The sequence below is a fragment of the Ambystoma mexicanum genome, chromosome 6p (assembly GCF_040938575.1).
Source record: "Ambystoma mexicanum isolate Mex_15411 chromosome 6p, UKY_AmexF1_1, whole genome shotgun sequence".
NCBI lineage: Eukaryota > Metazoa > Chordata > Amphibia > Caudata > Ambystomatidae > Ambystoma > Ambystoma mexicanum.
Genome location: NC_090935.1, coordinates 1,103,128,300 through 1,103,144,889, shown reverse-complemented (window position 1 = coordinate 1,103,144,889; position 16,590 = coordinate 1,103,128,300). Strand labels below are relative to the sequence as shown.

At 42.5% G+C, this 16,590-nt stretch overlaps 1 protein-coding gene across 1 annotated transcript in view; it reads left to right on the top strand.

Annotated features, from left to right (window-relative positions):
* The window catches only part of AOPEP (aminopeptidase O (putative)), a 1,805,484-nt gene that overhangs the window by 337,198 nt on the left and 1,451,696 nt on the right, over nucleotides 1-16,590 (top strand). Inside the window, exon 4 of the mRNA XM_069625709.1 lies at nucleotides 12,276-12,417. Coding sequence (XP_069481810.1) covers nucleotides 12,276-12,417 — 142 coding nt within the window. The remainder of the gene's footprint in view (nucleotides 1-12,275; nucleotides 12,418-16,590) is intronic.

Genomic DNA, 16,590 nt, shown 5'->3' with positions numbered 1-16,590 from the left:
CTCCTACCCTTGCACGCAGGGGATGGATGGAGTCCTACCCAAATATCATAAGCCACATGGCGTGTAATGAGGTAAACCACATTTTGAGTATTTCAATTGGTAAAATATTTTTGCAACCATGGTGTCCACCATCCAATGTCTATTGATTGACCCAGGACGTTTGGGGGCAAACAGACCATGTCCCACAAGGTGTATGGCCCATGATATGAGGTAATGACCATAAGGTAGTCTATCTTTGTGCTTCTTGCTGTGGAGCACCTGTGTAGCTCCATACAAGAAAGTCACAGAGATTCTTCTGTCTTTTTATTGCAAAACATGGGCGACTGATGTTGCTGTAACCCACTTTGAGGCCAGACTCGATTTATTTATTTTTTGAGTTAGTTCATTAAAGGCGAGTTACTGAGAACTGCTGTGATCTTATCATCTGTAGGTTTTGTGCATTGGTATTGTTGTACAGGCATGTTGCACAGTCTTTCTTAGATATTCTCTTGCAAACTGTTTGCAAACATAGCTTCCATTGTAGTGCCTGAGGCTTGTTGGTAAAATTGATCCTCAAAATAGAAAAAAATTCTTCGTCAATGCAATTTCTGTAAACTGCTAAATCAATTGATTTGGAACATCTGGTGGAGGTGTACAGGATTCCCGAATTTTTTTAATCACTATCAATTTCGCCTTCTGGAGTACCTTGGTATATAAAGACTCAATGTGCCTCATTATGAGCCCGACGTTAGCCGTGATAAAAACGTCACGGCTACCGGTGGAGTAATTTTTTTCGGTGCCCGGCAATGGGGACTTACCGGGGCATTACAACCCCGGCGATCTCTACGGCCAGGCGCCGGAAAAAGGAAAACCCCATTCCCATTCGATTCCCATTGGACTCAATGGGAATGGGGAGGACAGATGCACCGGCACTGTGTGCAACAGTGCCGGGGCATCCGTCAAGGTCTGCGGGTGGGTGCCTTTCCGCCTGCCAGGGCAGACCAGCCGGGCGAAAAGGCACCCGTTTGCAGAACTTGTAGTGTGCCGGTCCAGAAACAACAGTACCGGTAAGCTTACCGGTACCGTTGCTTCCAGACCGGCAACCTTGTAATGAGGCCCAATGTCTAAAGTAACCACCCATTGTATTTCAGAGTCAAAGGGTTTTTCATTTAATAAATTCAACATGACCGTAGCGTCCTTGATATAGGACCTACATTTGAGTACTTGCCCTTTCAAAAAGTAGTCCACAAATTGGTATAATAGCTCTAAATGTGAGCCGATTCTGGATACAGTTTTCCCTCCTTCTCTTTTTAGGTTTTTGGCATTTGGACTGTCATTAATAAAGTATTCCAAGACTAGGTTCCAGCACCATTTTAAAGAAATGTGAGTGGGTTGTTTTTGTAAATAAGGTATATTAGATGGGGAGAGTTCTCTTTCTATCCTTTTCCTAGATAGGCGGTCCATCACTGCTCCATAGGGTCAATATGGAAAGGTATGTTATTTTATGGTGATGTGCTTGTAAGCACGCATTTGGTGACAAAAGTATTGTTACACAGACGTTCTGAAACCTATTGATGCAGGGATGATGTGTTCTGTGCTGACAAAAGCCTATTTTATTTGCTTTTCAAAAGGTTGCATGGTCATCGATGCTTCTGATATAAGAACTTTGAGAATTTAGCAGCAAGTAAAAAGGGATATATGTGATCACTGAGACCACACATAATTGCGAAGGCCGAAAATGCTGACTTTTTTTATTAAACCCTCTTTGCACCACATAGATATGCGGGGGGAGACCACCCAAAGCCCCCCATATTACTATAATATCCCATACCCCCCCACATATATATGTTGTGTAAGGGGGCTTTAAAAAAAAAGTCGGCATTTTCGGCCGTCGTAATTCTCAGGTCGACATTTTTGTACGATTCCAGTAAAAAGAAAAGCATAGCCGCTTATACAAAGAAACCGGATGATAGAAATAGCACAAAGCCTGCTTTTAGAGCAACATATATGTCTCGTTCATATATATTTTTACAATGTATTATTCAGAAACACTAGAACCATGCCATGGAATGCCCAGTGGGCTGTGCAAATGGATTAAACTGAATTTGGCAGGCTACAATGAACCAATATTGTGCTGTCAGGCTGGCTCTAGCGCCAGGTCAAAGTAGGAACAGGAAGACACATTTTGGGTGCGCTCTAGTAATTTTTCACTTATGAAGCCCCAAGGAAGCTCCATTGCAATAATCCTTTCTGCATGAAATATAAGCATTTGGCAGTGATCTGTTGCTAGAAAGAAGAGAACCTCAAAACCAGGCAGAATGTAGTGAGATGCACAAAAAGATTGCTTATAGTCACTTCCAAAATCTGGGAATTAATGGAACATTCTAGATCAATCTATGCTCCTATTTTCTCAAACTGGTGCATTGCTGTAGGATGGGTCCTCAAACTCGGTGGCCACAATCCAATATGTCAGGGAACACAACTGGGATTAAAGATACACAACGCTGGTTTGCCATTTTCCACGATTAAGCTGTTCATCATCCAGGATGTGACCAGGGCCTTGCAGTTGTTGATTCTGTGTGACATTATTCCCAGGTCTCTCTTCAGTCACGGGAACTTGGTGTCTCCCATATACCTATAAAAAGAAAAACTACAAGAAGTAATTAATTGAGAAGTGGTCAGGGTTGAAGATTAAAAAATAAGGGGCAGAACAGGCATGAAACAACATGGAATAATTATTGGCTTTGACAGTGACCCACTGACTGAGATTGATCGAACATTATAGTAGATTGATCGAACATAATAGTAGGTAACCAAGCTCGGGCAGTGGCACAGGTACCCACTCTGTAGAGGTGGCCTCTGGTTCCTGAGGGGTGAAAGATTTTGAATGTCACCAATAGATCTAACAAAAATTAGTGTCCTGACATGTCTGGCATCTACAATCTCATCAATGTAATTTAAGATTACTATCACATCTGACTCCTTCCCAGAGACCAAATGTAACCATGCTTAAAGCTGGTGGAGAAGGTTTGTGATTTAATTACCTTTTGCATTGTCTATTATTTGCTCGTTAGAAGTCCGTCAGCAAATTCCAATTTGACTACTTTCCAATGGTTACGTTTGCACACATTGTTGAATTCTGTAAGATAATCAACATAACTACCTGTTTAAAGGCATTGGCCACTAAACCTGAACTGAAGGAAGAGCTAACAATAACCCTCGGCGCCTTGGAAATTAAATTAAAGGCCAGAGGGAATTTGCTATTGAAGTTGGTCAAGGGTATTCAAGGAGCCTTAAGGTCTCCGAAGCTCAGCAATTTAATATTCTACGTCTCAATGCTTTGGCAAGCGTGTGTCTCCCCATGTCATGTTGGGGCCAGCAGCAGCCTCTTTGTTATTGTGTCCTGTTATTTTCTTCCCCTATTGTAGCTATGGACTGGCTAACAGAAGGTTAACATTTCTTACTTTGCCGACTTGAGGTATGGCATCACTGGTATTTCATTGGACATGGACTGCTGGGTGTAGGGGTGATTTACTTTTACCTTAGGGGGCAGTGTGGTGCCCATAGATTGTGTAAGGGGAAGCCCAGTTCCCTTGGAGACAGTAAATGACAGCTGCCAGCACCTATGACAGGTGTTGACAGTTTGGACTGACTGGCCCCTGAGGAGATGGGGACTGAGGTAAGCAGATTTCTTTTCTCAGTTGAGCAATAATCGACTTATGTCCCCTGACTAGGGGCTTCTCCAATGTGCAATTTCCAGTAGACCTTCCCAGTCAGGGAGGGGAGGTAGCACCCAAGATACAATGATGTATCTTTTCTGTAAATTGCGAGTTTACAGTTGGCGGACGTAAGCTCCCCAAGAGGGTGTGTAGCCTGGGTGGATCCGCAGGTGCTACTTTTGTGAGTTATTAGTTAACCGGATGAGGGGCATGTCGACAGAGTAAGAAATGGGTAAAATCATTCCGCAGTGAGAGGGCCCCAACCTTGTTCCAGGCACGAAGAGGTTGCAAGAAGGTAAGGGTTTACAAGACCGCTAAGCACTCACTAATGTCATGTCTAAAGGGTGGCGCCTATACAGGGCTATTATGACCAATATTTTGTTTAAATTCCGCTGAAGCGTGAGGGTCCATTGCCCGCATAATCCCTGAAATGTTTGCGGTGCTCTACTAGCGCCCCTTGGTGTTTGTGTCAACATATGTGCTTCGCACAGGTTCCATTGAATATGTGTAGTGCAGATATTCTCGGGTACACCATGTGTACCCACAAAGTCGTGCTGCACATATCAAGGTGCCCCTCAGGTAGTGGCGCAACGTCATTGAGCTCTAGCCCCCAAACCCTCACGAAGTGTGGGTTGGGGGCTGGGGCTGCTACACTTTCTTTTTGTTGTGTAGCGAGGGGAGGGGAGCCCTAGCCCCACCTCTCTGTTTAACAAAAGCAAGTGCGCACCTCATCCCTGAATGATGTGAAAGAACACATAACATTGTCATATGTTGGCTCGCATCCGTGGAGGGGGTCTGCTGATGAGCGCACTTGCTTTTTGTTAAGCAGAGGGGGGGGGGGGGTCTTACCTGAAACTGGCGGCGTTAATGTTGTACTGTGTTCTTGCAGAAAAATGTATTTGCACAAACGCAGCAAAACTTTAAAGCTGCTGGTTTCAGGAAAGGGTTCCCTCACCTCTATGCCTAACAAAAATCAAATGCCCACATCAGCCCCCGCCCCATGGATGCCAGCCAACATATAACACCGTATGTGCTCTTTCACATCCGGGGGTAGAGGGCTGAGGTGCGCACTTGCGTTCTGTTAAGCAGCGAGGGGAGAAGGCATTGTTGTATATTAGCTCAATATGTATAAATACATATGTGCAACGAGTGTCTATATGTGTTATGTAATGGGGGTGTGCGTGTGTAGGAGTGGGTGATGCATGGGGGACTGGGTGTGCATGTGAATGAGCAAGTGTACTTGGAATAGGGGTGCGAGTGAATAAATGAGTGAGTGAATTTTATGTAAGTGTGTGTGTGTTATGTACCAGGTCTTCAACAGCTATGGCGCTATCCTTTTAGTAGTGTGCAGTGTACTGGTAAACTGCTTATTAGGGCTATGTCCTGTGGCTGGTCAGGACCTTAAACAACTTTGAAAAACGTACACGTCCTTTGTTGCGCTCATACCTTAGAAAGAATCCTCCTGTGGTCAATATTTGGTAGCAATAAGTCTTTTAATTAGTAAAGCTTGAGTTACTGAAACCGATGTTGTGCTTAGATTGCTTACATCAAAAAGAAAAGAAACATACATTTGCAGTTACTTCACAGTTGTTTTAAAGAACTTGCCCAATTTCATGTGCCTCCGTTGGTTATTCCAAAAAGTAAATGTTGCTGTTAATGTTGCTAATGTGTAGCAGTATTTCTACCTCTGTACCTCAATTTATGTTGCCTTAATAAGTTCCAAACAGTAAATGTTGATGCTGCCAATATATAGCAATATTTGTGCCGTTGTACCTCTGCTAATATATAGCAGTGTCTGTGCCTCTGTACCGCGACACGTGTTTCCGCGCCCTGGTTGTGGGCGATTCTTCAGGAGGTAAGTCTAGATACATTCAAGTTGCTTGTTAATGTCCTTACTTCATTTTATGGCATAAGTGTCAATGTCAATATAGATCAAAAAGAAAAACAAACAGATTCTTGTTAATATTTAGGGGATAAATGCTGGATGTTACTAAAGGAGATTTTGGAAAATAAGGTGTTAAACTATAAATAAATATATATTTACAATACTGGGGTGTTCTTGGTAAAATAATGAGGCGATCCAGCTACAATTGCTGGAAAGAATGTATAAACATTCAATAATTCGCCCTGCAATAGATAGTAGAGGGTCCATTGGCGCTTCTGTAGTAGTGGCATCAATCCAGTGCTTATTTCAATCTAAATTTTAAAAAATAAAAGGTTATGCTGTGCTTACCTGAAAAAGATTTAGAGATGTCTCTAATGCTACCGATAGAACGAATGGTGAGGTTGCCATTGTTCTATGTTCCTGATGGAGTCGTATTATTTGACGCAATGTCGTCATTGCGTATGCGTCAAAACGCCATTTTGAGGCGGATAATTAGCCTTTTATGTCCAGATTATTTATTTTACTTCAAATTGATTTTATGATCAATAAATATTAGGAAATGATAATTAGCCCCTTAAAATTCACTCTGATGTGTGCTGAAATTGGCCAGTGAATAACAGTATGTTAATAAACATTGTACGGTTGATTTTGGAGAGGCTGAACTGGGAAAAGGTTAATCAAAAATGTGTGCTACTGACTAACTGGATCCTTAGATAGTCAATTGGAAAATGTATACAAAACATTGTATATGCAATGTATCAACAGTCAGAAACTGAAAATATATATTGAGAGAAGAAGTAAAATCAGAGCATTATTCGTGCAATTTATCCACAATCAGAAAATGGAAATATTTGTTTAAAAGAAAACTTGTGTATGTTGTAGTTATAAAGAATGATATAGTTCCTGGTCTGAATTTAGACCAGAATGGCATGTATCCATATTGCAGATCCATTTTGCGTCACATTGGCGCAAAATTTAGTCCATATTACCTCCCCTTGGTGGGATCTTGATTTTTTTCAATTCCGAAGAATCTGAGTCTACTTAGTTGGTCCTGAGTGTGATTTGTGTGAAAGTGTACCACTAGTGGTGATCGTAAATCTGTATTTGTAATGGCTCTTATGTGTTCTCCAATTCTCTTTTTAAGTTGTTGGATCGTTCTCCCAATATCTATAAGTCCACAAACACATTGGATGCCATAGACTACGTGTGCACTGTTACAATTTAATAGTTGTTGAATTTCAAAATTATTACCGTAGGGCATTTGGATGGTCTTTTTGGCATTGTATGAATATTGACATACCTGGCATTGGCCACACTTGTAATTTCCCTTTAAAGGTGCTTTTAGCCACATAGAGTCGGAAGTGGTACGTACCGATTGTTTGCATTGAAATTGGGATGGAGTTAGTCGATCTTTTAGACTTTTAGATTTGCGGAAAGTTATGGTTGAATGTTCATCCAATATTGCATGTAAATCTTGATCTACTTGTAGGATGTTCCAATTTTTGGAAAGAGTTTTTTTTGTATGATTGTACTATAAGTGGTAATCTTATTTTCTGTTGGCTGGTTGTCGTGGATTCAAGTTTTTTGTCTTGTAATAGTTGTTCTCTGGTTCATCCATGTTTTTTTATAGCTTTTGTTAGTCAGAGACTGACTGTATCCTCTTCATTGAAAATTGTGCAGCATTTGACGTACATGTGTTTCAAAATTGTCTTGCGTAGTACAGTTGCGTGTGATCCTGAGCATTTCACCCTATGGAATATTGTTAATGTATTTGGGACGATTACTTGTTGCATGCAGGGTACTGTTCACTGCTGTTGGCTTAATGTACATGGGTGGTAAATATCATATTGTTCTGTATGTAGAGGTTGATATCCAGAAAGTTCATAGATGTTTGACTGCTTTGCATTGTACGTTTAAGATTGTACGTGTTTGTGTTAAAAAAAAGTGAAATAGTTGTTGAGTTGTTGGTGGCTGCCATTCCAGATAAGGATAATGTCATCAATGTACCTTGCCCAAAAAATAACTTTATTTTCCGTAAATGATGGATGGCGCCACGCATGTTCAAGGTCATAATGCCCCATGTAAAGATTGGCGTACAATGGGGCGAACTTGGCGCCCATGGCGGTGCCTTGAATTTGTCTGTGAAGTTGGTTGTTGAAAACAAATATATTGTTATTTAAAGTGAAATGCAGAATTTCTAAGATCATATTGTTTTCATCATAGTAGGAAATGATCGGGTCTTCAGAAAATAATCTATCATCTGCAGGCCTTTGTCATGAAGAATACTTGTGTATAATGATGAAAAGTCCATGGTAAACAACCAATAGTCAGGTTCCCAGTGTAGGTTTTCTAATTGCTGGATAATATGTTTGGTGTCTCGGATGTAGGAGGATAGTGCTGCTGCTAGAGGTTGTAGTTGATGGTCAATATATTCTGATATATGTTCTGTGAAGGATCCGATGCTATTGATGATGGGTCGAGTTGTTGGAAGATTGGTAAATGTTTTATGAATTTTGGGAACAGAGTATATTGTAGAGGTTATTGGAAAAGGTATATTCATATATTGGTATTCCTCATCTGTAATTCGATCTAAATCGTGCCAGTTCTGACTCATTAGTTTCCAATCTTCCTGGAGTTTAGGCAATGGGTTGATCATGAGTTTTTCATAGCATTCACGATCTTCAAGATGTGTCATGGCCATCTTTATGTAATCTTCAGTATTGAGCAATGTTATATTACCTCCTTTATCCGCTGTTTTGACTGTGATATTGAAATTGTCCTGCAGTACCTTCAGTGCTTGGTTTTCAAGCTTGGTAAGGTTATGGTGAATTTGGCGTTTGATACCTTGTAGATAACTCTTTCTTAAATCTTGCTGAGTAACTTTAAAGAAGGTGTCTATTACGTTGTCTGGTGCAAGTATCAGTTGAAAAGTGGACTTAGTTTTGAGATGGGTTGTTGCTGATAGGCCCATACTGATTCCTTGTTCTGATGCAAATGACTCCAAAGTATTTTGTTAATTTGGATCTGGTATGTTGAGTAATTGCACAGTTTGTTCAACATGTTCAACCGTTAAGTCTGATGGTGCGCTGCAGATATTTGGATGTTTCCTCATTTCTGTTTGTGCAAAGAATTTTTTGAGTCTTCATTTTCTACAGAAGTGAAATAAGTCCACCGTGTTGGAAAAATAGTTGAAACTGTTAGTTGGACAAAATGTCAGGCCTTTGAGTGCCTTGGTGAGGTGAGGAGAAAGATCTTTATTGATCAAATTAATTACTAGGTCTTGCATTGGTGTAATGGGTTCTGTGGTCTGGTTTTTAGCCCTATTTTTGTTGGCTTTGTATTTCAATCCTTTCCCCCTTCTGCCCCTTTTGCTCTTGCTTGTGTTGTTGTAGTATTGCCTCTGTTTGTATCGTTTCTGGCAGAGGCATTGCTAGGGGGGGGCTAAGGGGGCTATAGCCCCTGGTCTTTTGGTTCTATCCCCGGATAGAATCTCAGGAGCTACAAGCAAAAGCCTAGCGAGCCCCCAGTCCCGACAGTTCCGACATTAGCGTAGCCCCGGGTCTTTTCCAGACTTAGCAACACCCCTGGTTTCTGGCATATCCTCTCATTAGTTTTTGTTGCACAAATTCCTCTAAAAAAGATTATGGTTTACCTCTGAGTGAGGATGGTTGTGGCTGAGGTTCTATAGAGGTTTGTTTCTCTCTTGGTGGGGGAATTTCTTCAAGATCAGTTTCACTACCTGTATCTGTGTCCGAAGTTGGTGGTGTTGTGGATCTGGGCTCTGCCCCTTTAGGTATTTTGGATGGTTGTCTAACCGTTGGGTTTGGTTGTTTGTTGAATGTGAATTTATAGTCTAATTCATCTCGTAAAAATTGTCTTTGTTTTCTGATTTTGATTTGTTTTTCGTAATTTTCAATAATTTCATCTATTTCATAATTTTTGTACGTATTTTCCGGAATGTTAAGTTGTTTGATGGTTTCTTTGATGGTGGTGATGTCCTTTACCAGTTTATCGTGCTGTGGTTTAGCATTGTTAATTAGCTTGTGTATCATTTCTTTGGACATTGTGGTAAGCATATCTTCCCAATCTTGTAGTCCTTCAATGTCATCCTCTTCAAATAGTAGGAAGATGCATATGTGTAATCCGCGTGGTATGCAATCTACTTGCAAGTATTTTTCTAAGGTTTTATTTCCCACCACCTAGAGAGTTCTTGTTTGAGTAATTGTTCCTGCTGTTGGAAAAGTGTCCTTAATGATGGTGTGGTATCTTCCTCCACAGTGGCTTCTCTTTGGTGCAATCCTGAAAATAAAAGTTTAGCCTCTTCTTCTCTTTGTGAATAGTTTTTCAACATTTTGGGTCCTTTTAGTATTATTGGTTTAACTTACGGATGCTGCCTGCTGTATATGTTCAATAGAAGAATTATGGACCCAGCCTTCAACAGCTATGGTGCTATCCTTTTAGTAGTGTGCAGTCTACTGGTGAGCTGCTAACTAGGGCTATGTCCTGTAACTGGTCAGGACCTTAAACAACTTTGAAAAACGCACAAGTCCTTTGTTGTGCTCATATCTTAGAAAGAATCCTCCTATGGTTAATATTTGGTTGCAATAAGTCTTTTAATTAGTAAAGCATGGGTTACAGAAACAGATGTTGTGCTTATATTGCTTACAACAAAAAGAAAAGAAACATACATTTGCAGTTACTTCACTGTTGTTTTAAAGAACTTGCCCAATTTCAGGTGCCTCCGTTAGTTATTCCAAAAAGTAAATGTTGCTGTTAATGCTGTTAATGTGTAGCAGTATTTTACCTCTGTACCTTAATTTCTGTTGCCTTAATAAGTTGTTCCATACAGTAAATGTTGATACTGCCAATATATAGCAATATTTGTGCTTTTGTACCTCTGCTAATATAAAGCTGTGTCTGTGTCTCTGTACCTCGACACATGTTTCCCGCCCTGGTTGTGGGCGGTTCTTCAGGGGGTAAGTCTAGATACGTGCAAGTTGCTTGTTAATGTCCTCACTTAATTTTAGGGCACACGTTTATTGGGTGGCACTTGCGCCACTTATAAGCCAAAACTATTGCATTAGAGTACAGCTAGGGAGAAATGGCCTTTGAAGAGGGACACAAAGCTTGTAGGTGTCGTTTGGTATGGCAATTGTCACCCAGTTCCTACCCTTCCCGGCCCAAAACACTGCCTCATGGGAACTCTTTAAGCTTTCTTTAATCAATCGGTATCATCAAACTTTGCGCTCAAGGTGCTGCCAGTGTTTTTTCAAAGTTGTCTTCTGAGAGTTAATGACTTAATTGGAGTTGTAAATGCGCAACTGGTGAAATAAATACGTCTTAACCAGATCTGCCTTTAGCCACATCCATTTATAGGCACAATGCTTGCCCTTCACTGATGTCTTGTTAAAACAAGCATTGGCAAAGCCATTAGTTTTGTCTTGTGTATAAGTACTAGGCCTTTGCCAGGAACTGCTATTATATGCCCAGGTATTTGCACCATTTTTTCACTTGATACATCAAAGGCTAGTTAATACCACTATGTGTGTGCCTGGCAAGTGCCATTCTCATGCGTACACAAAAGGTCAAACTGTTGGCATTACCAATGCTTGTTCGATGTTTGTAGAGGCCCTTTCATCCAATCGCTGTCAGTCAGGCGTTGTCGTGCCCTGGGGAGCAATGTTTCAGCTCAGGCACCTTTCGCCGTGCCCCACCTCTGTGGCCTAAAGGTAGCGCTATAATGCCCTCACACTTGAGGCAGCAACTGGTAAAAGAAGAAAACGGATATGCTTGTGTGATCTCTAAAAAAACGCCTTCTGAATTTTAGGCGCCAATTGTGAAATGATAAGGACGTTTTATTGGATCAGCTGACGCAGTTACCACCTGAAACTCGTGCGCAGCATAGCACCTCTCCTGTAGTGCTCTGCCCAAATAAGAGGCTTGTTTGGGAGTGCAGCTGTTTGGCTGAAAAAAAATCATGTTTTGGGATGACTATTGGGCGAGTTTCTATTTCGCTGTTGGTCAAAAATGAAGTTTTGAGATGTGTGCGCACCGTCAGAGTCCTTTCTTTGCTAGCTGGAGTTCACTGCGTACACATGTATCCGTTCTGATGGATCCATATGTTTCGCGCCACTGCATTGGGAAAGCGGTCAGCATATAGGGATTGAATGCTCATAGGGATCCCTTGTCGTTTGATCTGCATTTTTCAAAATATATTTTGCAAGCCAGTTTCGCACCATCAGTCAGTCCAATATCCTTCACATCTCCACTCCTCTATTTGTATCCCTCCGAACTACTGATTGTACTTTTTTATGATTTGTGTGGCGCACATTTGTGAGAGGTTTCTGTTTAAAAGCGCCTGGGAGAAAATTGCAAGCCATACGACACAAGAATCATGTTAGCCAATCATAGACACGTCGGTCTTTTTTATATGGTTTTCATGCCAACTGTATGTGCTCATAAGAAAAATATGCATGGTTGCAAAATATTCCTTACCCCAAATAAAATTATAAGAAATAATGCAGAGGGTGTCATGGGGAACAGCACAGAAAGTCAATGTCTAGAAACTAGTTCTCCTTACATGCAATAAATGAACAGACGTGACATGTGTTTACTGGTGTCGGTCCCCTGGTTGTGATTCTGTTTTGCAGAGGAGTTGCGCGTGTAATCGGAGTTGTCCTTTTCGTTTGCAGGCCTCTGCAGGTGGTTCTACTACGTGACCATGCCGATGCCCGCATCCACCTTCACCATAGCGGTCGGGTGCTGGTCGGAAGTCGGAGAGGGACCCCGGAAATGCCCCCGCTTGGCTCCCTTGCATCCCAGCGATGACGTCAGGTTGGTTATACCGCACACGCTTTGATGGCGCCGGAGGTGGGCGACCCATCATGCGCGAGGAGACTCACTAATGCCTATTGAAACAGAGAAGGAAAGGATTCGGCGCGCGCGGTCCCGGCTCACAGAGGAATGCCGAACAATGGACGCAGCCCTGGGGCCAGGCAATTAGTCTCCAAGTATGCCCAGCCGAGTGACGGGACTATTCAGGAATCCCCGAGTCGGCACTTTACCCCCCACGTATAACCTTCACGTTTACTTTGCCTGTTTCTGTGTATAAAACACTTGACAAAAATGCCAGGCTTGTATAAACTGCCTTGGGACGCCGCCTGCTCCAGCAGCCCCCGCTGCTATGACACCTTCAGTTAATGATTAGCAGAGAGTGAGCAGTGCTTTAAGTGGGATGCTAAACCGAGGGATGGGGGGTGGGTGGGGGAGGGGGAGCTGGTGAAAGCAGGGGAGCTGGAGCACACTGGTATTACCACTGGGCTCACCAAAGGTGTGACCCCTCACTGCGCCCCAGCCCTCAGATGCAGCAGGCAGCCCTTTTATTCAAGGAGTCCTGTGGTCATATGATCTGGCATTATTAATGCGCCTGTACATAAGTGTGTCTAGCAGGTTAAAAACCATAGGCTCCTTTAGTGAAAGGGTTGTCTGCTGAATGACGTATGTGGGCCCTCCAACCCTCTTCCAGTTTCTGAGTACAGAGTCATCAGGCAGCCCATGTAGCCGAAGCCACAGTTGCATGGGCTGTCTCCAGGTATCAGTACTTCGGTTTAGATAAAAAGAAAAGGTGGTGCCTTTTATTTTTTCTAATCTGAAGGGCTGATACCTGCAGGCAGTCCTGTATAACTGTGCAGTGCTTCGGTTGTACAGGCTTCCTGAAGTGTCAGCTTGGCTGAGGCTAGACGGGGGTGGAGCCCCGGTTCGGGAGCCCTTTCTGGAGACTACCAGGGCTCTGCCCGGCCCACTTAAAGCCCTGCCAGTGAGAACATTGCCAGCCAGCCGCTGCGGCTTCAGGAAGCAGGCACTTGCGATGGAATGCACAGCTGTATAGTTATTTACTAAAGCAACACTTGATAGTAATTGGGGAAAATAAATGTGCACCATTTTACATAGTGGCAAAATTAAATGGACATTTCAATATTTTGAGATTAGGTAAAGCGTTGCATGAAGTATTTTTCAGAGATGGCTTACTTCATTATAAAAAACAGTTGGCAAATTAAGATAGACATTATGCTTAGTGCCTTCCCTGACGGAGAGCGCGCACATATTTCTTTTACTTTCTTTTTGGGTTTCTACTGTTGTGATTGTGCTTTGAAGCATGTTTTTAGAATAGTGTAACATTCATATACAGCTAAAAATAAAGGAATAAGAAAGCTCTATGCGGTGAATGCGTTTCACATATTCGCCCCTAATGCAGACCCTCTCGGCTGAATCCCATAACATTGGTTCCTTCTATTCCACTCTCATAACCTGTATTGCATGTGGCAATCACAAGAGTGAAACAAACAGCACCAATGTGTATCATGTTTTCCCAGAAAAAGTAGTAGATTTTGATGTTGTTGAAAGTCAGAAGACCTTACTAAACAGTTTGAAGCAAACTTTACCACATAAGTACTTGTAGTAGTGTTAGGAGCTTTTAGTCCTGGCAGGCAAGTATACCAGGGCAGGGACTTTGTAGTGGTAGTCCTGGCAAGTAAGTGCACCAGGAAGACAAAATTGAAGTACTGTGTTGTGGTTAAAGGCGAAGAAGTGGCAAGACCACCAAAGTATTTTGTGAACTGTTGCGGAATCATCCTGAGAAAACAGATACATTGTGGAAGTGTTGTTGTTTCCTAAGAAGAAGAGGAAATGTGTTGAACTCTTTGCTACAAGTGGAAAGATAAAGACTTGTCGTCTAGTTGAACTGTTGGTCAAAGACTTTTGGAACAAGAAGAACTTTATAAGCAGAACTTGGTTACAAAACAGAACTTGCCTATTTTGAACTTTTGATTGAAAACCCGGCTTTGAATCTGGGGAAAGGGAACTAACCCAGGTTACAAGGATATACAGTTATCAGGTTTATATTGGACATAATTGTTATTTGTGTTTCTTTGATTTGCCATATATTCCCTTTATGAGTTTGATGTATGCATAAGTGTGAGGGACAGATTCCTTTTGTTAGTGTTTCCTTTAGTTTATTTTCATAGGCAGGGAAATCCTTTTCAGGGCAGGGATAGTGAGGCGATTGTCAAAATTACAAGAAAAGTACTCAAATTACAAAAAAGGTAGCGCTTTGAGAGTCCGCAGCCATCGCTTTTGAGTTAATAAAATGGCCTCTTATGAAAAACCTTTACCAAGTTGTACGCCTCACATTTCTGACCCCACACAATTCACACTGCATTCTCATTCACACATGCACTCACATGTACATACACGCCATTCACATTGACAGCAAACTCTCATTCATACGTTTGCTTACGCAGATACTCCCTTGCATACACTCATACATACAAATACGACATCTTCACAGGCAGGCACACAAACACACACTTACAACAAAGCTTTTATTTGTACGCATTTCTTCACCAGCTCTGAACCTCTGGCTCCCACGCTCCTCTCCAGGGCTCCAGCTTCCATGCTCCATGGAGACAGGAAGCAGGAAACCACGGAGAGCTCTGTGGTTTCCAACAATCGCAGTGGGGCCATTGTGCCTCCATCTTGACACTCCAGTGCCACTGCCGATCCTCTCATCCCTAGCCTATGGCTTTAGACTTTAGAAATAATGTTTTCTTTCCTAAGTCAGAGTGTTGAGGGACCCCCACAGGAACATGGTGAGGTGGGACCCCCCCATACTGTGGGCACTTCAGGGCTCCCATTACACCTGTGACATGTTTTGTATTTTTTTCTTGATTTGTGAAAGACGCACACTTTCTTTGTATTCCTCCTCTGTCTTTATATTGTAAAGGACCTTGAATCACCTGTAGGTGGTTGCACAGTTGTGGACTAATCCCCTCAATTGTAGGGAGTCACTCTTTTGTGGACTCCTGAAATTGCTCAAAGGAAATGTCTGCTGCATGGAAGGCTCGCAAGCAGTCCCTGGTGCATGTGCCATTGCATCCACACTGCATATGAGCTGGGTGCACACGCGCTTCTCAGAGTGCTCACTTCCAGTAACTCCAGTAGCAAGAGGTTTACTTCGGGGACGAGGAAGGGACTCATCATCCCAAGTCCGATCATCACCTCTACTCCCATACTCCCAGCCGTACATGTTCTCCTTCCAAAAAAAGCTGGAAGTTTCTATTGGGGTCAAAAGTGCAATTTCTCAATAGCATGGCAGAATGTTTCTGACTCCTGGGCTCTCTTGGTGGTAATTTTGGAATCCCTCCCAACACCAAATGAATGTAAGACCATTTGGATCCCTTTCCCAAATTCATTGGAAAAATGAAAGGTAATAGGCCATGGAACACAGACCCTTCTCCAGAAAGAACCATGTCTTGGAAACCAAAGGTGCACCCACTGTGGTCTTCACCATTTTTTGTGGTGAGAAAGCCATCAAGAGAATTCTGGCCTGTGTTGGGTTGCAAGGGGTTGAACCGCTGTATAACGCCCTATCCCCACATTATAGCTTCAATACATCACAGATAATGTTTGAGAATTGTAGAGCTTGAGGAAGCATGCCTACACATTATGATTCTCTCTGCCTACAAGAAATGCCTTTGTTTTGAAGAAGATTAGGTCATATATAGGTTTCAGGTTCTACCTTTTGGCCTGTCAGCAGCCCCGATGGTTGTTACAAAGATGGTGTCCTGGATCATGGGTCTGGTGAAAAACCTGAAGGTGTCTCACCCGCAGGTCCCCGGGGATCTGTCATCCAGGTGGCCAGGACACGGCTATCTCTATCGGATCCAGTTCCTGGGGGTGGACCAGTGTGGGAGGATCACCTGGTTGGGGGGCCCTGAGGGAGTGGAAGTGGGACACCGACAGGTGAGGTGCTGTAACCCCTTCCTTATAACACCTTTTCCCCATCTTACCCCGTAGGATACTCGGACGTTCTAACCCTCACCCTTTCGGACACAAACAGTTTCTTACACCACGAAAGACAACGGACTAGCACAAGGGCCGTTAACCTGAAATGTCTCAACACAAGGGTCAAGCAAAGTCAGGCAATTGACAATAACCACACACACCTGA